The 21,916-nt window shown below is 36.8% G+C and overlaps 3 protein-coding genes across 4 annotated transcripts in view; 2 read left to right on the plus strand and 1 right to left on the minus strand.

The window, feature by feature from the left end:
- fndc3bb (fibronectin type III domain containing 3Bb) overlaps positions 1-2,145 on the plus strand; it is a 56,502-nt gene extending 54,357 nt beyond the window's left edge. Inside the window, exon 26 of the mRNA XM_026237863.1 lies at positions 175-2,145. Coding sequence (XP_026093648.1) covers positions 175-474 — 300 coding nt within the window. The 3' untranslated portion in view covers positions 475-2,145. The remainder of the gene's footprint in view (positions 1-174) is intronic.
- Positions 2,146-3,272: 1,127 nt separating this feature from the next.
- On the minus strand, positions 3,273-6,461 carry LOC113065948 (growth hormone secretagogue receptor type 1). The gene is made up of 2 exons (XM_026237481.1): positions 5,486-6,461; positions 3,273-3,691 (listed from the first exon to the last, which is right to left on the minus strand). Exons 1-2 carry the CDS (start codon positions 6,276-6,278, stop codon positions 3,384-3,386), a joined length of 1,101 nt encoding a protein of 366 aa, XP_026093266.1. The 5' UTR covers positions 6,279-6,461; the 3' UTR covers positions 3,273-3,383.
- A 5,589-nt stretch (positions 6,462-12,050) lies between these two features.
- LOC113066158 (phospholipase D1-like) overlaps positions 12,051-21,916 on the plus strand; it is a 29,384-nt gene continuing 19,518 nt past the window's right edge. The window contains exon 1 of one of the 2 annotated variants that reach the window (XM_026237864.1): positions 12,051-12,195. The gene's annotated coding sequence lies outside the window, so the exon portion shown is untranslated. Of the gene's footprint in view, positions 12,196-17,092; positions 17,243-21,916 lie in introns of those variants that run through there. The other variant, XM_026237865.1, reaches the window with a different exon arrangement.

Here is a 21,916-nt window from a genome sequence, read left to right on the forward strand (position 1 = left end):
TAATGCACTTGTGGCACGTAACAGATTATTAGGTCATATTTTCATGGTTATTAATGCAGTGTCCTGTTTCATGCAGACATCCTTGCAAAAGGCATGTGAATTCCCAAGATTTTTAGTGCGAAACAGAAATTATAACTGTGTGGGCTAATGCATTACTTTCCTTCTGTCCTTCAGGTGTATAAAGGAGATGAGACGTCCTTCCAGCTCTCTGGCCTGCAGTGGAACACTGACTACCGCGTGCGAGTGTTTGCATGCAGGTGCTGCGTGGACACCCTCCAGGAGCTGTGCGGGTCCTTCAGCCCATCCGCCCACTTCAACCTGCGGCGGTCTGACACCACACTGGCAGTGGAAGCGGATATCACCAGGGTGCCCATGGGCAAAACCCTCACCGATGAACAGTTTGCTGGCCTCATAGTATTTGGGGTGGCCTTTCTCTCTGTCCTAATGGCCTTCCTGCTTCAGCTTCTGATTTAGAGCCGTTCTCGTCGTCTCTTCAGTTTTTAAACTACAGCTTGCAGAAACATAAATGCAAAGACTGTTTTTGACCAAAATACACCTTTAACAGTTTTAAAAGCAATCACGCGAGCAGTGTTTTTTTTTTTTTTTTTTTAGAAGATGAGTTACAGCTTGGTTAACAGATTGGTAATGATGAAATTTACTGTTTGGCGTCTGTGCCATTTTTTTTTTTTTTTTTTTTTTTTTTTAAGTTTAAGATGCTGTGCATATTTTTATATTTAGGAGATTTCAACACTAAATTAATAAGTGGCATTCTGGATCTCAAGTTCGAGTATCAGATGCATATCTGAGGAGGTTTTTTTTAATGGTCAGTCCTATTTATCTTTAAATCAGTGTCTAGACAGCTAAACGGCATCAATGCTTTCGTTCCCTTATCTGTGCCCCAGGAACGTCTGTCTAAAAGCTTCTTAAAAGCTTTATTTGTTATTTCCTCTCTTGTTTATCTTTAAAAAGGTGTCCTTGGGCTGCCTGTACAAAAAAAAAAAAAAAAAGTAAAGTAAAGAAAATACAGTGTCAGTCCAAAGAGAGTCAAATGACAGTCTTTGCAATCAATCATCAGTGTACAGCGTTGTGAAGTCTGGAGTGTTTGTATCTCAGGGACTTGGGAGGGCCGTGTGAACATGTGCCTTTAAATCCACAAATCCAAACTTTTGTGCCGCATCATTTCAGATCTGCTGCTTACAGTATTCCATTAACCCTTTACCCTGGTCACATTATACATTAAATGATCATGTTTACTAGCTCAGTCAGCCCTTAACCAAAGTTAGTAAGCATTTAAGATATAACAGTTTTGTTAGATTTATTTATGCTCTATTCCTGTACTTTATAATGGAAATCACAGTGCAATCATTTATTTATTACAAGAATCAGAAACATCATTTTCAGCATTTTCCTCATGTAGCATGTCTTTTTATTAAGGGGATTATGACAAATCTTTATTTTATTTTTTTCCAAATATAGCACAGTATTTTAACTTCATTAACCTGGCTTATTTCAGATATAAATGTATTGTTTTTATTCTGGTCATTGTTGTTGTATTTTTTTTTTTTTTTGTGCTTTGGTTCGGTAAAGGTTGATATCTGATCAATTATGTCTTTTATTTTAGATTTTTAAAATATATTTTTCATTCTACTTCTTTTAATCATCTATTCATCTACTCTTCATCTAGTAGACTATATATGTATTGCTAAAGTTTTTAGACAAACATTCCATTGTTTTCTGATTAAAAGAAGTTGAAATGACTTGACAATATAAAACTTGAAGTGGAAACACTTGAAGAACACTTTTTAAAAGACCCAGATTTTTTTAAGTGGAAAAAATAAATGTTTGTTTGTTTTTCATTTTTTTTTGCCGCATTTAGCTGGACATTAGGTAAAAAGTGGCCTAGACATAGATTTCCATGCTTGCAAATTGTTCCATGAAAATCATTCCATATTACAATTTTTTTTAAACCGTACTGTCACATTTATTGATGTAAATTATAATCGTAGACATATTTAAAAAAAAAAATGCGTATCAGTTTAAATGTATAGATATTGAAAATACTACCCTTTGTATTTAAGATGATTATGTATCTTTAGTATATATGTAATATATTTATACACAATAAATTTTTTACAGTTTCTGAAATGTGTTTGCATTTACATCAATTATATTAAGTTTTTTAAATGTATTCATTCAGTTTAATTAACATTTTTATTTTTCCTTTACAAAAGCACACACAAATTTATATATATATATATATATATATATATATATATATATATATATATATATATATATATATATAACATTTCCCTCTCTGTTCTTGGTAGCCTATTATTTTATTGTCTTTTGATTTGATTTTGTAAAAGGACAGAACCAGTTTCTCTGAGTTTTTTTTTTTTCTTCTTTTTTTTTTTTTTCTTTTTTTAAGGCAATCTGTATAGTCAATAGCACAAAACAAATATTTTTTAATACATTGTTTTCCATACATTGTATCGTAGCGTGCATTAAAGGAAAATAAACACAATATATTACATTTTTTAAATCAAGTAATAATGAATGACATTAAAAACTTTATATTACACTAACACATTCCATACATTGTATCGCAGTGTGCATTAAAGGAAAATAAACACACTATATGAAATATCTTTCATAAATATTAAAGGTGTTTAACAAACATCTCAAGAAACCGTTTTTATTAGAATGTCATTGCCAACCAGCAACATAGGCTTACACAAAACTACTGTGGCAGCAGTGTTCACAAACCTGCAGTAAGTGCACTTTTTATGGCTGCTGCATGTTTATGTAAAATAATAACACAAGCTTGGTGAGAGGTTTTTATGGCATGGGATTTTTTTCATTCAGCACCATTGTATCTCATAGGGTGCAATGTGAAGAGTGCATACATCTACAGTGCTCTGTCATCCAGTACTTCATACAGTTTAAGGCATTTTTGGGTTAGTGTGCAGCTCATAGAGTTTGCATGAATACCAGGGTAAAGGGAAACATTACACTGCTTGTGTCTGTTGATGATGGTATGCCGGTGTATAAACATTCTCATAAAATAAAATAATATTTAGTGTATGCACAAGGTATGTTGCGCCTAAAATACAACCATCAAAAAAAACTTTTTTTTTTAAACCCCAAAAACATTTCAATATTAGATTACTATAAAATGTTATAATATTTTCAGTGCTCAGCAGATTGAGTTATTTTTACTATGTGTACAGGCTAAACTGAAAATATGCAAAGACTTCAATGAAATCTTATGGTTGAAATTAAATATCACCAAAAATTATGAGGTTAATGTTGACTCGTTTCCATTTCGTCTATTAAGTCTGTTAAAAAGTGCACATTTATTAAACGAGGCCTTTCCTGTGTCACGTGCTCCAGCTGTATTCATTCCAAACCAAAACACTATCCGCGTTCACGATGCTCTGCACTGATTGTCCGGGGGCGCGCTTCACTCCGAACAGTTTGCACGCCGCGCTCCTGTACTTCTTTGACATGATGTTGTAGAGGATGGGGTTGATCGCGGCGCTGAGGTAAAACAGCACGAATGAGACCAAGTTGCAGTATTCGCTGATCTGGGAGATGAGAGGAGAATTGGCCTCGGATGACTTGGAGAAGAGATAACGACCGACGTGGAACGGCAGCCAGCAGAGAACAAACGCTAGAACCACCACAGCTGACAGAGAGAAAGACAGTTAATATCTGTAATGTTTTAAAAGGGTTTAATGTTTAATTATAGAAATAAGAAGTTCTATTAATACGATATTCTTGCAATACGTGCGTTTAGGAAATGTATTATATACAGGTGCTGGTCATATAATTAGAATATCATCAAAAAGTTGATTTATTTGACTAATTCCATTCAAAAAGAGAAACTTGTATATTATATTCATTCATTACACACAGACTGATATATTTCAAATGTTTAATTCTTTTAATTTTGATGGGTATAACTGACAACTAAGGAAAATCCCAAATTCAGTATCTCAGAAAATTAGTATATTACTTAAGACCAATATAAAGAAAGAATTTTTAGAAATCTTGGCCAACTAAAAAGTATGAGTATGTACAGCACTCAATACTTAGTTGGGGCTCATTTTGCCTGAATTACTGCAGCAATGCGGCGTGGCATGGAGTCGATCAGTCTGTGGCTCTGCTCAGGTGTTATGCGAGCCCAGGTTGCTCTGATAGTGGCCTTCAGCTCTTCTGCATTCTTTGTTCTTGCATATTGCATCTTCCTTTTCACAATACCCATAAATTTCCTATGGGGGTAAGGTCATGCGAGTTTGCTGGCCAATTAAGAAGAGGGATACCATGGTCCTTAAAACAAGTCCTATTGGAGAATGAAATCTGCATCTCCATAAAGTTGGTCAGCAGCAGGTAGCATGAAGTGCTCTAAAACGTCCTGGCATACAGCTGTGTTGACCTTGGACCTCAGAAAACACAGGGGACCAACACCAGCAGATGACATGGCACCCCAAACCATCACTGACTGTGGAAACTTTACACTGGACCTCAAGCAACATGGATTGTGTGCCTCTCCTCTCTTCCTCCAGACTCAGGGACCCTGATTTTCAAAGAAAATGCCAAATTTACTTTCATCAGAGAACATAACTTTGGACCACTCAGCAGCAGTGCAGTCCTTTTTGTCTTTAGATGCTTCTGATGCTGTCTGTTGTTTAAGAGTGGCTTGACACAAGGAATGTGACAGCTGAAACCCATGTCTTGCATACGTCTGTGTGTAGTGGTTCTTGAAGCACTGACTCCAGCTGCAGTCCACTCTTTGTGAATCTCCCCCACATTTTTTAATTGTTTGAAAAGTTTCACTTTTTGAATGGAATTAGTTAAATAAATCAACTTTTTGAGGATATTCTAATCATATGACAAGCACCTGTATGCATTGAAAAAAACATTTTATTTAAATATCAGACCATCAAAATGAAGAAGAAATGAAGACAGTTCCTGCTATTTCTGACTAAAAGAGCTGAGTTTAAAATGTTCAAGTTGCTGTTCCTTATCAGCTGTAAACAGCCAATATTCATTCTGATTATTGTTAATAATAAATGTAAATTGTAATCTAAAATGTAAATAAATGCAAATGTATAACGATATTTTTATTATATATATATATATATATATATATATATATATATATATATATATATATATATATATAATGGTGGTCTTTCCTCTATATTTTGTTTTAAAAAAAAAAACTAAAACTCTGCTTTATTATGCACAATGAATTTAATTAGCATGTCTAAATAGTAAATAGGGTCCTGTTAAATGTAAACAAATGTGTATTTAATCATTACATTAGCCTTTTTAATAATATCAAGTACAATTTATTAAACAATTACATATTTAAAGAGATTATTTTGTTAGGTTCCCTGAGTGAAAGTTGATCTATTAAATTCTGAAATACACAAACATCGTTTATTCAGACTTTTCAGGGCATTGTTGAGCTCACCCAGCATTTTGACCGTTTGTTTATTGTTCTTTTCACGACTCGAAATGGGTCCTACAGGATTCTCCTTTCTTCTCCACAGTCTTCTGCCAATGAGGCTGTATAACACTGTCAAACAGAGCACCGGGAGGAAGAAAAACACGCTGGAGACCCACACCATCATAGTAAGAAGTCCGGAGCGGATGGCATATTCGGTTGCTTTACACTCATTGGTTTCCCAGGGGTTCGTGCCGTTCTCATGCTCAACCCCAACCAGAATGAATATGGGTCCCGCGCTACACAGAGCCACAGTCCAGAGGAGTAAAATCACCCCTTTTACCCGACCCCGCGTAACGATGACTTTTGCCCTGAAGGGAAAACAGATAGCGAAGTATCTCTCCACGCTGAGAGCGGTGATGTTGAGGATGGTGGAGTACGTGCAGCTTTCGCTCACGAACTGAAAGAGTTTGCAGAGCTCGTCGCCGAAATTCCACGGTCGGTACCGCCAGACCCGGTACAGGTCGAGGGGCATGCAGAGGAAAATCAGCAGGTCTGAAAGTGCCATGCTGCAGAGGTAAAGGTTGGTGGTGGTTCGCATGTCTTTGTATTTAGTGACCACCAGGAAGGTCAACAGGTTCCCAGCGATTCCGACGAGGAACAGGAAAGAGCACGTCACTGTGATCCCAGTCAGGATAGGCACTGGGAAGAGATGGACCGGGTACTCAAAGTCCTCAGTAGTTGCATTACTATCCATTATGTCCTCAGCGCACAAGGTGATGCTGAACAGGCAGCTGGACACGTTTGTCCAATTAGTCATTATGGTGAGATTTTAGAGGATATGCATGGGCTTAGTGGCACCTCGTGATTTCCACCGAACTGTTGTTTCCATGCACATCTTACAGGTTTTCAATGCACACTGAGTATGACAAGTGCACGCGAGTAACCTGTCAATGGAGCGCCGCCGAGTTGCGCGCAGGGGGGTACACGATCATGCGCACTGGATGTCTTGACTAATTGTACTGTTGAAATGCAAATTTAGTGCAAACTCTCTTTTCGTTTGCGATGTATTTTTTTGTGCTGGCAACCTTTCTTAGCGTATAGAATATTTCTAACAAATAATAGACAAATACTACTCTTTTTTTATTTACAAGATAAAGGGCATTTTTGTTCGTTTTATGCCACCTGGCGGTGTCACCAGACCATCTTATACGAAAGTTTACTGTGTGTCACCGAAATAGGAAATCCTCATGCTTTGCTTGAATATTGTAAGATGCTGCTGTCCAGGGTGCTGAAAGCTGTTTGACGGCTGCCGTTTGGCCATATTTACCTTTTAAATATAAAATTGCTAGATTCTAAACTAAGATTTTTCTCTTATCTGTTGTGTCACTCTAAGAAATATATTTATTTAAAGGTTAAACGTAGTAACAGTGTACAGCGTAAACATGCCTAATCACCATTAATCAATAAATAAATAAATAAACTAGAGACACACTTTTCAGTTGAGCATTTCATATGCTTTCACATCCAGCACCATCATCATGTTCAATATCAATTGTAATTTATGAATGTATTTAGCTAATAAATGTTGTTAGGGTACTGTCATTTTTTCTACAAGAAAAATATAAAACAACCTAAAACTAATAGTGGCTTATATATATATAATAAGACCAAGGAGATCTCTGCACAACCAATGAGACTCTCTGCCCAACTCTATGCACACTGCACATTTTTAAGATAACCTAACTATGCAACTCATCCTCACTGAACATTGTTTACATCTCTGCACATCATCTGTGTAGCAGATTCTTTGTAGCATCTCTACACATTGTTAATATATTGTGTACATTTTTTATCATTCGTATTTAATTTCTCTTCTTATTTTTTCTTATTACTATTTTTCTTTATATTTCATTATTTGTATTTAATTTTCTTTTTTTTCTTCTATTTTTTTGCTAATATTTAATTATTTGCATTTAATTTTCTCTCTCTCTCTCTCTCTCTCTTTGTTTTTTTTTTGTTTTGTTTTGTTTTGTTTTTTGTTTGTTTTAGGCTTGTGAGACAGAGTTCAGGTGTTGATTCCTGTAAGAGTTCCTTGTTTTTTCAGACCGTGACCACCTTCTGATCCAGTCAAATGGCATCAATAATCTTACAGACAAATTGTATCAATAATCCTACACAGTACTAGCATTCGGACTATTTCTGGCCTTTTCCCTCTGGTAGGTGGAATCTACATTATGAATTACTGAGATCTTTGGCTAGTCTTGGCCATATCAGAACAGGAATGCACGTCTCACAGCTCGGTTAATTAATTTAGCCAAAAGCTCTTTATCTCCCAGCCATCGAGTAGTCTTCCTGGGGACAGTTATCGATTCTGCCCAGATGCAGATTATGTTGGAACACTCCCTGATGATTCAGCGGCTAGAGGTGTCATTCAGACTTGGAACTTCACATCCCCTCAGGGTTTTCAAAACGATACTCAGCCTCATATCAGCTGCTTCCTATGTGATTCCTCTGGGCCTGTTTCATATACGGCCCCTCCAGTATTGGTTCAAAGCCCATGTCCCACCCCATGCTTGGCGCCTGGGATGTTTTCATGGGTATCCCACTTCTGCATCAGAGATGTGGCCCCACGTAAAAACCCTTGCCTGTTTCAGGCATCCCATTTTGGACTGACCAATGGGAAGGTGGTCATGATAGATGCCTCCAACTCAAGTTTAGGAGCTTGTACAAAGGCAGGCAAGTGCTTGGCTCCTGGTCAAAACTGGAGCAATGCTTAAACATCAACAGCCTCAAGATAATGGTCCTAGCCCTAAAAACCTTCCTGCCAGCCTTAAAGGGCCATTGCATTCTGGTCTGTTCAGACAGCATGTTGGTGGTAATCTTTATAAATCACCAAGGCAGTCTCAGGTCACGCTCCCTACACAGGTTGGCTCAGTTACAATTTTATGGGCACAGGCAAACTCCTCTCATTGAGAGCAGTTAATGTGCTGGCCAGACTGAACCAGGGAGCAGATATGATGTCCATTGGCAATGTAGCTCCAGGAGAATGGAGACAACTTCCCCAAATGGTTCAAACTATCTAGTCTGTCTCAAGGAAGGCAGAAGTGGATCTTTTCACCTCAGAAGACAACTTTTACTGCCCTGTTTACTTTCAAAACAGCGAGATGCCCTGGTCCACAATTGTCTCAGCACTTGCCTTTATGCCTTCCCCCCAGTTGCCCTGCTTTCATAGGTCATCAGATGTATCAGGGAAGTTAGATGTTCGGTCCTCCTGGTGGCCCCACTCAGACATGGTAACCAGAGTTGATTTAGCTGCTATTGGCAGCCCCCTGCCGATACCATTGAGGACAGATCTACTCTCACAAGAGATGATTTGGCATCCCCAGCCATAGCCGTTGATCTTTCATGTGTTATAACTTGGATGTCCCTGCCCTACAGGCATGGATTTTGTCCACTTAAATTTACCTAGTTCACTTTGTAAGTGGAGAAGGTTTTGTTGTGTAGTCTTCCGCAGAGTAATCTTGGGTCTCATTGTTAGCTTAGTGCTCCCTATATGCGTCAGTGAAGCAACAGGAGGACCCTTCAAAAGGGAACGCTCTGGTTACTAATGACACAAAATCGTTTTCAAAATCGACAAAGAATCGCCTGCGATTTTAACATTGATTTTGTGTAGACTGTCACTGAATTACAGCTCAATGTAGTAAATGCCAACCGGTGTTGCCAAGTCTGTGGTTGTTTTTCATGTCCGCTGGTCAAAGCAACCCCAATACAAATAACGTGATATTAGCTCCTAAAATGTGAATTTTACCAAGGCAACCCTGCTAAAAAACGTACATTTTAACCCCGGGAAGCAATGTTTTATTGGGGAACCTTCTGGAAGAGCAATTGGGCTAGTTTTGGACTAGTTTTGAGAAGCAACTGGGCAGGATTTGTTGTGAACACCTGGCAACCCTGATCTGAATGCACGTGCTGGGGATATACTTCTAATTACAGGAGCGTCTTTACTGATGAGATGTGCATGAAAATCACATTCGATATTTTGCACAGCCCTAAGATATGGTTTATAAAAGTTTTAAATATGGATATTTTTCTTACAAAAATGCATTTATTCACTTTCCGGAATCCTTCATTAACCCCCAGAGCCATGTTGGGCACTTTTTATGATGGATGGACAAAGTTTATTGGACTTCTATTGGACTATTGAATACTACCATCCATTCACTGCCATTATAAAGCTTGAAAGAGCTAGGACATTTTTAAATATAACTCTAATTGTATTTGTCTGACAGAAGAAAGTCATACACACCTAGGATGGCTTAAGGGTGAGTAAATCGTTGGGTAATTTTCATTTTTGGGTGAACTATAACTTTAAGTGGGTTTGGATGGAACACAAAGCCGAATTTGACCACATGATGGCAGCATTGTAACTTAAAAGATATATATTTTGGTTATGAGTTACAAAGCATTTGACTCTTCACATCTAACACAATTTCAAAATAGTTGAAAAAAAAAAATACTATAGAACCTGAAGATTTAATACAGTAATGAATTTACTGAACAATATTGTGTTTCAAGTTTATGTGATTTAATATTCCATTTTCAAAGCCCCTTCCTGCTTTTCCAGTATTTAAGGTGTCAAGGTGAGGACTGTAAGAACAGCCCTGACAAACAGAAAGCTGCATCCGGTTTGGTGTACAGCCACACACACACACACACACACACACACACACAATTTATTAAAATCTGAAACATGATTTGATTGTTATCATCCTTGGAGCCAGACATTTACTTAAAAAAGATATGACCTCTAAACAATGACCATACCCAAAATAGAAAATTGTATTGCTGTAAAAGATAACACAAGTAAAATTGGATAATTATTATTATTATTATATTAATTTATTCTGAGAGGGTATAGTCCCAGGGGCAGCGCTCTCTCTCTCTCTCTCTCTCTCTCTCTTTCTTAATGTGTGATTAAAATAAGTGATGCAGTGTCAATAGGAATGTTTGATTTTTCATGCATGAAAGTAGACCAATGACTATCATGACTGAATAAGAAGCCTGTGACGTAAGCTGTGCTTTTTTTTTTTTTTTTTGCGAGATTAGTTCAAGATATAGCGCCTGATAACGTAAAAACCGTGTGAACTGATAACCATAATTTAAAAGCATAATCAGAAAATCTTAAAAAAGGAGTGCAAAAATTAAACCCTAATTTGTGTGAATTAAATTCAATTATTTGTTTACTGATGGTAACACAAATATCTGGAGTAGAACCTAATGAGCTAAATAGCAAATCTTGTTTGTTATCAGGGCGATGCCTAGAGAAAGCAGGGTGGGTAGACAGATCAAGGGCTTTGAGACCCAGCCGGCGGTTTCCGCTGCTGCTGCAGTCGGTTCGGATTAGAGCTGCGGTTACACTTACGTAGTCTGTCACAGGCGTATTTTGTAGCCTTAGAAGCATTGATGTGACGTTGTGTTCGGGATTTTGACTGACAAATATAACTGAGGAAAAATTTGATGACAAGCTAATGAATGAGTTCGACGCCGCAACAGTACGCATACAGTACACAAGCACACGCATTAGGCTACTTAGCTTTTATAAATGAGCATGATTTTTAATTTCTAATTTTTTTTTTTTTTTTGGCATGTTGTATAGCCTACCATTTGTATAACCACAGTTCAATCATGTAAACTCTCGGAATTAATTTTACCAGCATTTATTAGCAAGCATGAAACGTGGCTTGGTCTTCGTGGACTAGATCTGCTACGTTGCTGCTGTTGATCATTTGTTACCAGGGTTTAAGTATAACAAGTTTTATTTATTTATTTATTTATGTAGTAGCAGTAAAACCATGGTTAATTTTCGTAAGGGTTGAAAACTACATTTATGATGTGTTTAGCTCTGGTGATTTTTACAGCCGCTCTGTTAAGTTGTAACATATTCATCATGCATCACTGAACCTATTTTCAGACAAAAAATGGCTAGTTTGTTTAGTTCTTTGCCAAGGTCAATAAAAAAGAAGGTAGGTTGTGCGTGTCACCTCACCAGCGCACTAATATTTCTGGAGTATCGTAAATGTGTGTATCGGACTGACAGAGTTTCAGCTCAACGCTCGGCTCCAGATCCATCAAGCATTCGGAGAGAAACCTACAGAAAACCAGCGAGCGAGAGAACGCCACGCAAAGACTTTTAAAATCCCACAAACTCCAAGACCGAGAACTCTCCTCAGACAACCCCTGGTTCGAGTGATATAAATATTAATAAAAACTTTTGGAAGGCTTCTTGACTTGTCAAATTTGGAGACCTTAGTTTAGGCCAGTGGTTCCCAAACCTGTCCTGAGCTGATGAGTTGAATCAGATGTGTTTAATTAGGGAGACAAAGAAAACGTGCAGTGTTGGGGGTACGCCAGGACAGGTTTGGGAACCACTGGTTTAGGCTACACATAGACCCATTATAAACATATGGTAGGCTATATCTTTTTTAACTTTTTTAATATATTTCGAAATCAGATGAGAAACAGATGTATATCAGCGTATGCACATTATTTTTAAGACTATAAATAACAACCCGCGGGTGTGGACGTCCATGCATAATTTAAATGGGCGTGTCCAACAGTGCAGAAGAAGGAAGCGCGAGGCAGATGATCCGCGTTCACCTCCTCCAGCGCTGCTGCTGACTTTATTTGAGAAGCAGATTCACGACAGCGCGGTCGTGCCTCCAGTTCTTTATCAGGTATGTTTACTTTGCTTTATCTGACCAAATAAGACTCTGTTATGAGAGTAGAAATGACCTGAGTAAGTTTTAACAAGCGGAAAAGTAATGACATCTTGGCTGAGTACACAGCTAGACCACTATGCAGTAAGAGTGACAGGTTTGAGACGCAAGGAAACAGAAGGTGGCAGCCATATAGTGCTTCTGAACTGCCACATATCAGATCAGATCAGATCAGAGCAGAGCAGGCTATGAAAGAGACACCATGGGATTTAATATGTTTATTTTAACTACTTCATAGTGACACTTTTTAAACAATGCAGTAATGTTTTTCGACTGCCCACACCCACTGATTCTGAACCTGCTGTACCTGCAGGGCAACTTCGGAGACTAGAACTGATTCTTAGTTACAATTGTCTCGACAGCTGATAAATGCTAACAGATAGAAGAGCTCAGCTGTGTATTCATTGTATGTTAATGTCTTGCCTGGAACTTCATTTGTAGGACCTAAATGTGACCGCGCACTCCATGTTGCATCCATGAAGTGATTCCCACACACTTAAAAATAAAGGATCAATAAAGGGGTTTTCACAGTGATGCCATAGAACAGCGATCCTCAAATCTGGCTTGCGAGACCCACTCTCCTGAAGAGTTCTGCAGCTCTCACCCTAATCTAACACACATTTAAACACGCGAGTTTGCTAATCCGTGTCTCCAGGATCATTAGAAACTCCCAGGTAAGTTTGTTTGATTAGGGTTGCAACTAAACTCTGAAGGAAATTGGATCTTGCAAGCCACATTTGAGGATCACTGCCATAGAAGAACCATTTTTGGTTGCCTGAATATTTTTAATAATCTAATAACAATAATTTAATAAAAAAGAACCCTTGTCCACTACAAATGACCTTTTTTAATGCCTATAATGTGTTTGTGTATGTATGTATATCCAGCTTTTTTTTTACACTGCCTTTAATAAAATTTGTTTTTATTCATTGATTTGTTTGTTGGATAAGTCATTGAAAGCCTTGACTTAAATTTTTTTTACATTTTATTTTTTTACATTTTATTTTTTATTCCGTTTGATTTTTGTGTGAGTTGTGGCCAGGACAGTTCAGTTCAGACAGGTTTTGTGGGATTTATCCAAAAATGTTTAGTAAATATGCTTTGTTTCCTACAATTAAACTACTTATTTAGGATTGGCAGGTGAACTTCTACAATAACACGAATTATAAACATCATAATCTGACCACACTGTATTGCATAGTCCTGTAAGGTTTGTGTGGTCGTACTGTGTCTTGTCATATCAGTACAGTCCCCTCTCAAGGATCTCGGGACAGAATGGGAGTCACTGGTTGATTTGGGAAGGTGTGTTTTTCATCAGAGCTGCTATTTCATCATTTTTACCCTAATGAGGCTAACTTCCTCTTCTGACAACAACACGCATTTAGATAATGTGCATGTATTAAAAAGAGACCATAATTGTGTAATACTGCATATTCCTTGAAATATAGGTGTGGTTTCTGAGTACTACAGCAATGGATCAAATGAAATGACAGGTCTTTTGATGACATGAGAGCTGTCAGATGATAATGCTGATGTTATACAGGAGGAGGAGATGCTTAAATGTACATGTCATATCCGCTGTATGTAACATTGGCAATAAGAATTGCTAAACCACCTCCTCTTTTATGAAACACAGGGTGTTGTACGAGATGACTTGCCACTTTTGCTTGTTGGTCAAATGAGCAAGTCCAAAGAAAGCCGTCTTTGGGTTGGCATGGTGGTGTCGTGTGCTCTCATTGTGGTTTGTGTGCATCTTCACACTTTGGATCTTCTTTGCAATGCACATGAAACGACTAGCTGTATATTTCAGAACCTTTTTTTTCTGGTCAATCCTTAGAGAAGTGGTTCTTATTTTTACTGTTTTTCAAAGTAAAATCGAGATATGACCAGGCATGTGCGTTTAGCTTTAAGGAAAGGGGAAATTGGGCTTGTGGTCTATTGTGGTGTAATTGAATTTTTTTTTTTTTATCAAGGGACAGGAAGTTGAACTCTAGTGAGGATGAGCAATAGATCCTAAAATACACCAAGTTTATGTTTCGATGTTCTTGTGTCTGTGATTGTTGTGTGGAACTAGAATCTTTTATTATTAAAAAAACGTGCAAAGCATGCATGGATGGAGATGATTCAGTGCACTGACTGTAAAAGCTGAAGAGCTCGTGTTTATCCCAGTGGTCTTGTTTGCGGTTTTAGATATGCACCCGTGTTTGTTGATATGCATTTGTGGGCCATTTTGCCAGCTTAATGAATGTCCTGTGACTAGACACACACTCAGTAACTATGTTTTCAGTTTAACATAATAAACCAGAATAGTTGTTTACAGCAATTATTCACCCAAAATTGAAAATGTGCTGAATATTTACTCACCCTCAGGCCATCCAAGTCAAAATGTACATGAGTTTGTTTCTTCATCGGAATAGATTTGGTGAAATTTAGCTTTACAAGTGATGTAATGCTATGTTTAAAAAAAAAAAAAGAAAAAAAAATCATATACATCTTGGATGGCCTGAGGGTGAATACATTTTTTGGATTAACTATTCCTTTAATTTTTGACTTGAATGTTGATGCTTAATGTTTTTGAGGATTTTTTTTTTTTTTTTTTTTTTTTTTTTTGTGATTTCAGAAATTAAAAAGGGCCTCTGTCATTAATTTAAATATCCTTGGTGTATTGAAACGCTGTTTAATTCCAAAAGGAGAATTTAGCGTGACACAACAGCAACAGCAGACAGATACTGAGCATAACATTGTTTTATTAGGGATGACTGGATTGCGATTAAATTAAAGGATGTTCAATTAAATTACTAGCAGCGTTTAATCGAATCACAGCGAGTTTAACAATATTAAAGTCACTTGCTTGTGGGCTGAAGAGGAAATTAAAAAAAGCGATACATGTCAGTCACAACTAGAGGGCGCTTACTTCACAGCTTTACCCTTGATCATGTCTGCGGTGTTTTGTGTAGAATAATACATTAGGGAAATCTCATTAGGGAACCAATGGAATGCGGATATGGAGATGCTCGTTTGAATAATTTAGCCGCAGTCATAAACAGAGTAGTAATGGTTCAGTGTGGATTCACTGCTTGTTTATAGATGCACTCAGCAATGCCATATGTATCTGCTCTCTGAGCATGAGCTGGTAACATGCCTTCATTGTGCATCGATGTTCAATAAATAAATATATAAATAAATTCCCGGCAGTGGTTTGTTAGCCCTCCTCTGTAACCCTTTATGTAAGCCCATTAGAGAAACAGTAGGCAGGATGCATTCTATTGGACATGCAGTTAATTTATCACCAGTCCAGCACACAGTGCCTGGATAACACAGATCAACACGGTCATGACTCCATCGAATGTTGTTCAAGGGTGGGAATGAGTACAGAACAAAGCTTGTTTTAGATTCTACACTGAAGATTCATGTATCTGAGCTTGATGCATACACTAAATGATTTGCTTTGCAGCAGCTTTTGAATTACTTTTTGATTTTTAACCAGTTTATTTATTTATTATTATTATTATTATTATTATTATTATTACATGCAGATCAAGGGAACTGATTAATTAAATTATTATTATTATTTTTAGTAAATTAAAGTTAATTTATTAATAATTAATTTAATGACATTAAATCTCAGTTTCACCAAATTAACACATTAAGCTCACAGCTATGTGCACTACCATTTAAACATATGGACAATATGATTTTATTTATTAAATCATAATACAATAAAAAGTGAGATTGTAAAATATTTTTACAGTATACATTACATGTTTTCATATGTTTTAAGCTGTCCTTTACAGTATTCCTGTGATGGCAAAATGTATTACTGTAATGGCAAAATAAGAGCAATTTCAGTGTGCTAATTTTATACTCAAGAACCATATTAGCATATTATTTAATTTGAATAACTATTAAAAAAAAATGTAAGTAGGCATCACAAATCACAAAAAGCATGCAAGTAAAATAATATGGTGCTAGCTGATTATTATTATTAAAATTATTGTTATTATAGGTCAGGACCAAAATTCAACAATAGTTATAAAAAAAAATATATATATATATATATATATATATATGTATATACACACACACACTTGACATTTTTTTTACATTATTTAACAACGTTTCCCTAAAAAGGGCCCTTTGCTTGAAAAAAAAAAAAAAGTTAAAAACCCTTTATTTAGGGGTTTTTGATGACTAAAATGAGGGTTACATTGACTCATCCAATGTAATATGAGTTGTTTAACGGCTACTGGCTGTGTATGTGTAAAGAAACCTTTATCACATTTAACCATCTGTGGTGGCCGTTTTCGTTACTTTCTGCAGTATCTCAGGTTTCCATCACCACTAAAAGAGCCACAAGTGTTCCATTTCAAACCCGGTCTGCACGGCATGTGGGTGTGTATGGACTGTCATGTCATCTGCCATGCAGTCTTACCAGGAGATGAACATTTAATAACAGCTTTCTCTCTGAGAACAAAGGGGAATGTGGGCTCAAACGCTACTTTGTTTTAAATGCTATGCTAGGAGTCCAGAAGCTGGTGCGCATCGATTAGATTCATGGGTTAAAATGTGAATAAAACCAAATGAAGGCTCTGGTGAATGTGATGTTTGTGTGGAGACTCGATCCACTCAGCAATAAGAGAGGGAGAGAAGTGTTACATAAGACGTTGGCCCTGAATCATCTGGCAAATATTAACTTAAATGGCACTTTTGAGCATGAAATGTCAGTCTTCAAGATTTTGAGATAAAAAAGCACATCCCACACAAAACATATGGCACAAGAAGCATGTTGATGCATCTCTTGTAAGGCTAGTTAGACTCCTCCCCCTATTGGCATGTGACTACTGTTTCAGCCTCTATTATTCTTGGACATATACTCAGACACACACTGCTGTTTGCCAGTGTGTTTCACTCTATTACACGCTTCTGCTTAGTAGACTTTTCTGGGGAGAATAAGACTCAGAGGATAATAGGAATGATGGGGGTATCTCTGCCTGTGCGCGGGCAGGTAAGTGAACAATCATTTATCAATAGTAGAAATGGGTTAGATGATATTTTCACATTTCTCTGCTGTCTTTACAAAGAGAAAAATGCATTTTAAACCGGCAAAAATAAGGAAGGAACTCTTCTGCTATGGGTCACTTGTGTTTTTTACAACGTGTGACTGCTAGTTTAAAAAATGCATGAAATGTATGCACAGTGAGCCATCAGAAAGATCTGCGTTTGCACAGAGGGTGTGATTTTCGGAATGTTTGTGCACATGCATGTGGGAGAGCGTGAGTCACTGTGGAATGTCAATGTAATATATGCAGACATTATATTTATAAAACATTTTTTTAAATTTAATTACAATTAAAGCAGCTCACTTTATAGATTATTCCTACAATGCAAGCTGTCCACCTACCTGATTTGTGTCTGGAAGTGTGCACCTCACACCAACACTTCCAATTCACATGGAAAACATTGCCTTGTATTTGCATTTGGTTGGTTGGAGCATTTTTTTCTCTGTGCAGAACATCGCTTGTATTTTACCAGTTAAGGTTCCATACAGCAGCAATGTTTGTAAAAGAGAAAAGATTCAGAAAGCTTCGGAAATGATTCAATGCCAGTGAAAAATTTAGACACACTTGACTCCGTTTGGTTATCATTATCAAATAAGAACTTTTGATCTAAAGGTTGAAATGCCCGAAATTTGTTTGTAGACAAATACAAATAGCACCTTTTTATTTTTTTATGAAAAGCAACCTACAAGTGACCAGTAAAGAAGCAAAAAAAATAGATGTATAAGATTTAAGACAATTAAAATGTGTATATATTTTTTTGTTTACATATTTTTGTCTCTATATAATTACCATATACTTCCATCTGTGTTATCTTATAGCAGATTTCTTTGTTATTCTTAAATGTAGAATATGGTAAAAAAAAAAAAAAATGAAGCATGAATAGATGTCCTTATTTTCTGAGCGATACAGAAGGCATGTTATAAAGGAATAATCTCAGTATATCGAAGAATTAATATTTTATCTCACAATGCTATAACAATTGCAAAAATCTGTTTGTTTATCTACATTTTTCATGTTCATAGTTTTGAGGAAAAAAGTGGTGCTGAATGAGATTGCATTATACAAGGATTAGATTTGGAATCACAATACAAAAATAAACCTAAATGATCTCAATATTATTACATCCTGACCCTGTCTTTCATTCATTCATTTCTTAATTTCTCTGTTTCATGTTATTTGAACTGGAAGTCGTGTTTGTATCAGGGAAAGGGTGTTTTTGAATACTTAGTCAAACTGGTATTGCCACATTAACGTCATTGCACTCCCTGCACGACAGAACTGATCTGCATCTTTACTGTTATAGAGGGACATGCTTCATCAAGTTGCTCCACACACAAGGACACTGTGGCCCCTTTTCCTGCTTTTATATTTGCAAAGACTTGGTTACTTGCCAGTTAAACCGATCCCTTTCAACGAGCACTATTGGCCGTGAATTAATTACAGGGAAAGTCCCATTGGAGCAACCTGCACAACAGTGCATGGGTCAGTAACTCACCGGTTCCTGGATTGCCTTTAACTATTCAGTATGCATGCAGACTTTTTTACTAAAAGCCCAGATTGTAAATGATTAAAGTGCAACCTTTCACTTCAAAAGCAGAAAAAGCAGGCAAAAAAGCACAAACAATATAATAAAATGTTCTGCCGATCTATATTTTTACAAGAGATTATGAGCGTTTATGGCCCTAAATGGTTGCAGGTCATCTCCAGGTGGTTCCTGACCAAACTCCTAACTCCGAGTACAGCACAGTCATTCTTTCCCAAGACATTTTAAGCACCTATGAAATGGACAGGCCACCGGATGTGTGATGTAGCTTCTGGACTACTGTAGATGAACTACATAAACACATTTCAGTCTGCTTCATTTTGACACTTGAAGTAGCATGATGCTGGGCGTTGAGGGCTTGAGGGTGTTTCTATTGTGGTGGTGGTGGTGGTGATGGGAATGTGCCTTTGATGCTGCTCTGCAGTTGAGCGCTTTTATTTGATGTAGTAGTTCATTGAGCCGATCTTTCACTGTTTGCCTTCACACGTACAGGTGTGTCAGTGAAAACACAAGGGAGGTTTCCAGAACTGTTGGAATGTGTGTTTGTGTTCCTCCTCTTGTCAGAACGGAGCCGTTTCCACAGACTGGTGGAGGTGAAACCTTCTCAGCAAAAGTCACAAGAATCGATACAAGTGTGAATTTGTGTTTTGCTGACTATTCAACACTGAAACGTAACCCTTAAGCGGTCCTTTGTCTGTCACGGTGTGAGAGATGTATGTTTGTGCAATGTTACTCGAGGTTATTTGACTGTGTGATTTACATAAAACGAGGATTATTTGTTTAAAGTCTTTGACGTTTACATATCCTCATGTCTGTGGCTTTTACGAGGTTTTTTAGGGAAAATATTCTCTAATGTTTGTTTTATCACTATAGAACATTATTCATGGCACTGATCCTGTGTGATTTATTACCTTGGCAAACACACTGTTTTAATTCTTGTTATGCATAGCAACCTGTTTATGGCTGTTTATAGTAGGTTTCCATTCATGACTGTAATATAAGCCTACAATTACCAAATTGAGCTTTTCTTGTGAATTTGAATTTTTAGACGAGAGCCAATTCAAAGCTAATGTTGCAAAAACAAGATCTCTCAAATAGCTGAAAACCTCTCATCTTCCTCTTTATGGCCTCCTTGAAACACATTCAGTCCTCAGTGATGCAGATATACTTATGTTTTTCAGAATTTGAGATTTAGTATGAGTGTGCAGTATCAGCCAATATTACAGATCTTATGGATCACTACAGTATTGTGCATACTCATTTCCTCTATTCTTACATTTAGATTGTCTTTGCTTTCGTCCAACGCTTCTTTCTTTTAAACTTATAATTGAATAACACTGTTAAATATCATCTTTAGGAAATCTCTAAATTAATATCCTATTAAAATACTGTATATTATAATTCACATGAAGTAATAAAAAGGATCCTTTTTTTTCTTTGTCGGGTTTTAATTAATTTAGACAAAGTAACAGAACTTTCATATCAACCATTTATCAGCTATGGAATTTAAATAATGATAACACTTATCTCAAGTCTGTATGATATTCAGATCTCTAATCACTTAAATTCAGTTAGTTTTTTTTGTTGTTGTTGTTGTTGCTCATTTTATCTTCCACTACATGCAAATAACCAGTCTGAATATTTAGAAAAGCATGGGAATAGTAAGTCCTATCACAAGAAGCAAATCAGTTTTCTGAATATAATTGAAGTCTTCATATGCAAAAGCATCCAAGAGCTGGTTTCTATGTTTATGTTCAATTATTTCACTTTAATGGCAATGAAAATGACATGTTTACTGCCATTAAACTGAAATCACTGAACCTAAACATAATAGCCTTTATAAAAAAAAAAATATTGCCAGCTCTCCATTGAAAATGAATGGGATTATGTCGCTGTGTGTCACATGCGGTGTGAACAGGGCTTGATTCTGTTATACCTTGATACTCGAGCCCTGGTTGATTTGAGACTGCAGTTGTGCAATTTTATGTTCTTTAAAATGAACTTCTCGTCAAGATCCTTTGCATCAGCGAATCATCTTAGAGGAAGTAGCCTAAGTGCAGATCTATTTTCATCCTGCTTTCGTAATTTTCAAATTTTCATAATCACAATTTAGGACAGTTCACACGCTCATTCAGCAGAGAAGTGTCTGAACTATTACTGAAGAGGTGGTGATTTCTAATGGGCTTTGGTGGCTAAAGATCAGATCCATGGAAACAAGAGTTGTGCTTTAACAGGACTTCACTCTGAGAGTGTCTAACAAGCCTGATTCCAGCACAGACAAAACTCTCACTCAGACCTGCTCACATATACAGCACGTCAAGTTGAGAGTCGATTAAAATGTTACAGGTATCATAAAGTCATTTCCGACTAAATTATAGTGTTAAAAGTGATCGTTGATGATTAATCTTCCTAATTTTTTAAAGTTCTGTCACTGAGATGAAGAGTGAATGATTTTAATTTAGAAAGACAAATGTAGTATCTCAACCAGGTTCATGTAGAATTTATTACTCAAATATGATCTGAAAATGGAAGATAATAAATTCTTCAAATTAAAAAACATTTTTTTGGACTATAAGTCGCACCTGAGTATAAGTCGCATCAGTCTAAAAATACGTCATAATGAGGAAAAAAACATATAAGTAGCACTGGACTAGAAGTCTTTTATTTAGAACCAAGCACCAAGAGAAAACATTACCGTCTACAGCCGCCAGAGGGCGCTCTATGCTGCTCAGTGTAGACTACGCCCTCTCGCGGCTGTAGACGGTAATGTTTTCTATTGGTTCATGTGTTTTAGTTCATTTCTCTTGGTTCGTGTCAAATTAATTTTGATAAATAAGTTTCACCTGAATAGAAGTCGTAGGACCAGCCAAACTATGAAAAAAAAAATGCGACTTGTAGTCTGGAAAATACGGTATTTACTATAGATTACTATATCTCTTTAGTCAGACGATGCAAAGCAAATGTGCACAGGTCAAAGCTGAATTTGGTTGTGGCATTAATGAATGGTGTTGCTGCGGTACATGCAGTGTCTGGACAAAAGGGGGATTTTTGGTTTTGTATGTGATGTCTTTAAGCT

Source organism: Carassius auratus, chromosome 49, assembly GCF_003368295.1.
Source record: "Carassius auratus strain Wakin chromosome 49, ASM336829v1, whole genome shotgun sequence".
NCBI classification, from domain to species: domain Eukaryota; kingdom Metazoa; phylum Chordata; class Actinopteri; order Cypriniformes; family Cyprinidae; genus Carassius; species Carassius auratus.

Excerpts from the sequence above, each read along its gene's own strand:
- LOC113065948 (XM_026237481.1), bottom strand. The coding sequence starts at position 6,278 with ATGACTAATTGGACAAACGTGTCCAGCTGCCTGTTCAGCATCACCTTG. Across the intron at positions 3,692-5,485 it reads ACAAACGGTCAAAATGCTGG|CTGTGGTGGTTCTAGCGTTT; the intron begins GTGAGCTCAACA and ends TCTCTCTGTCAG.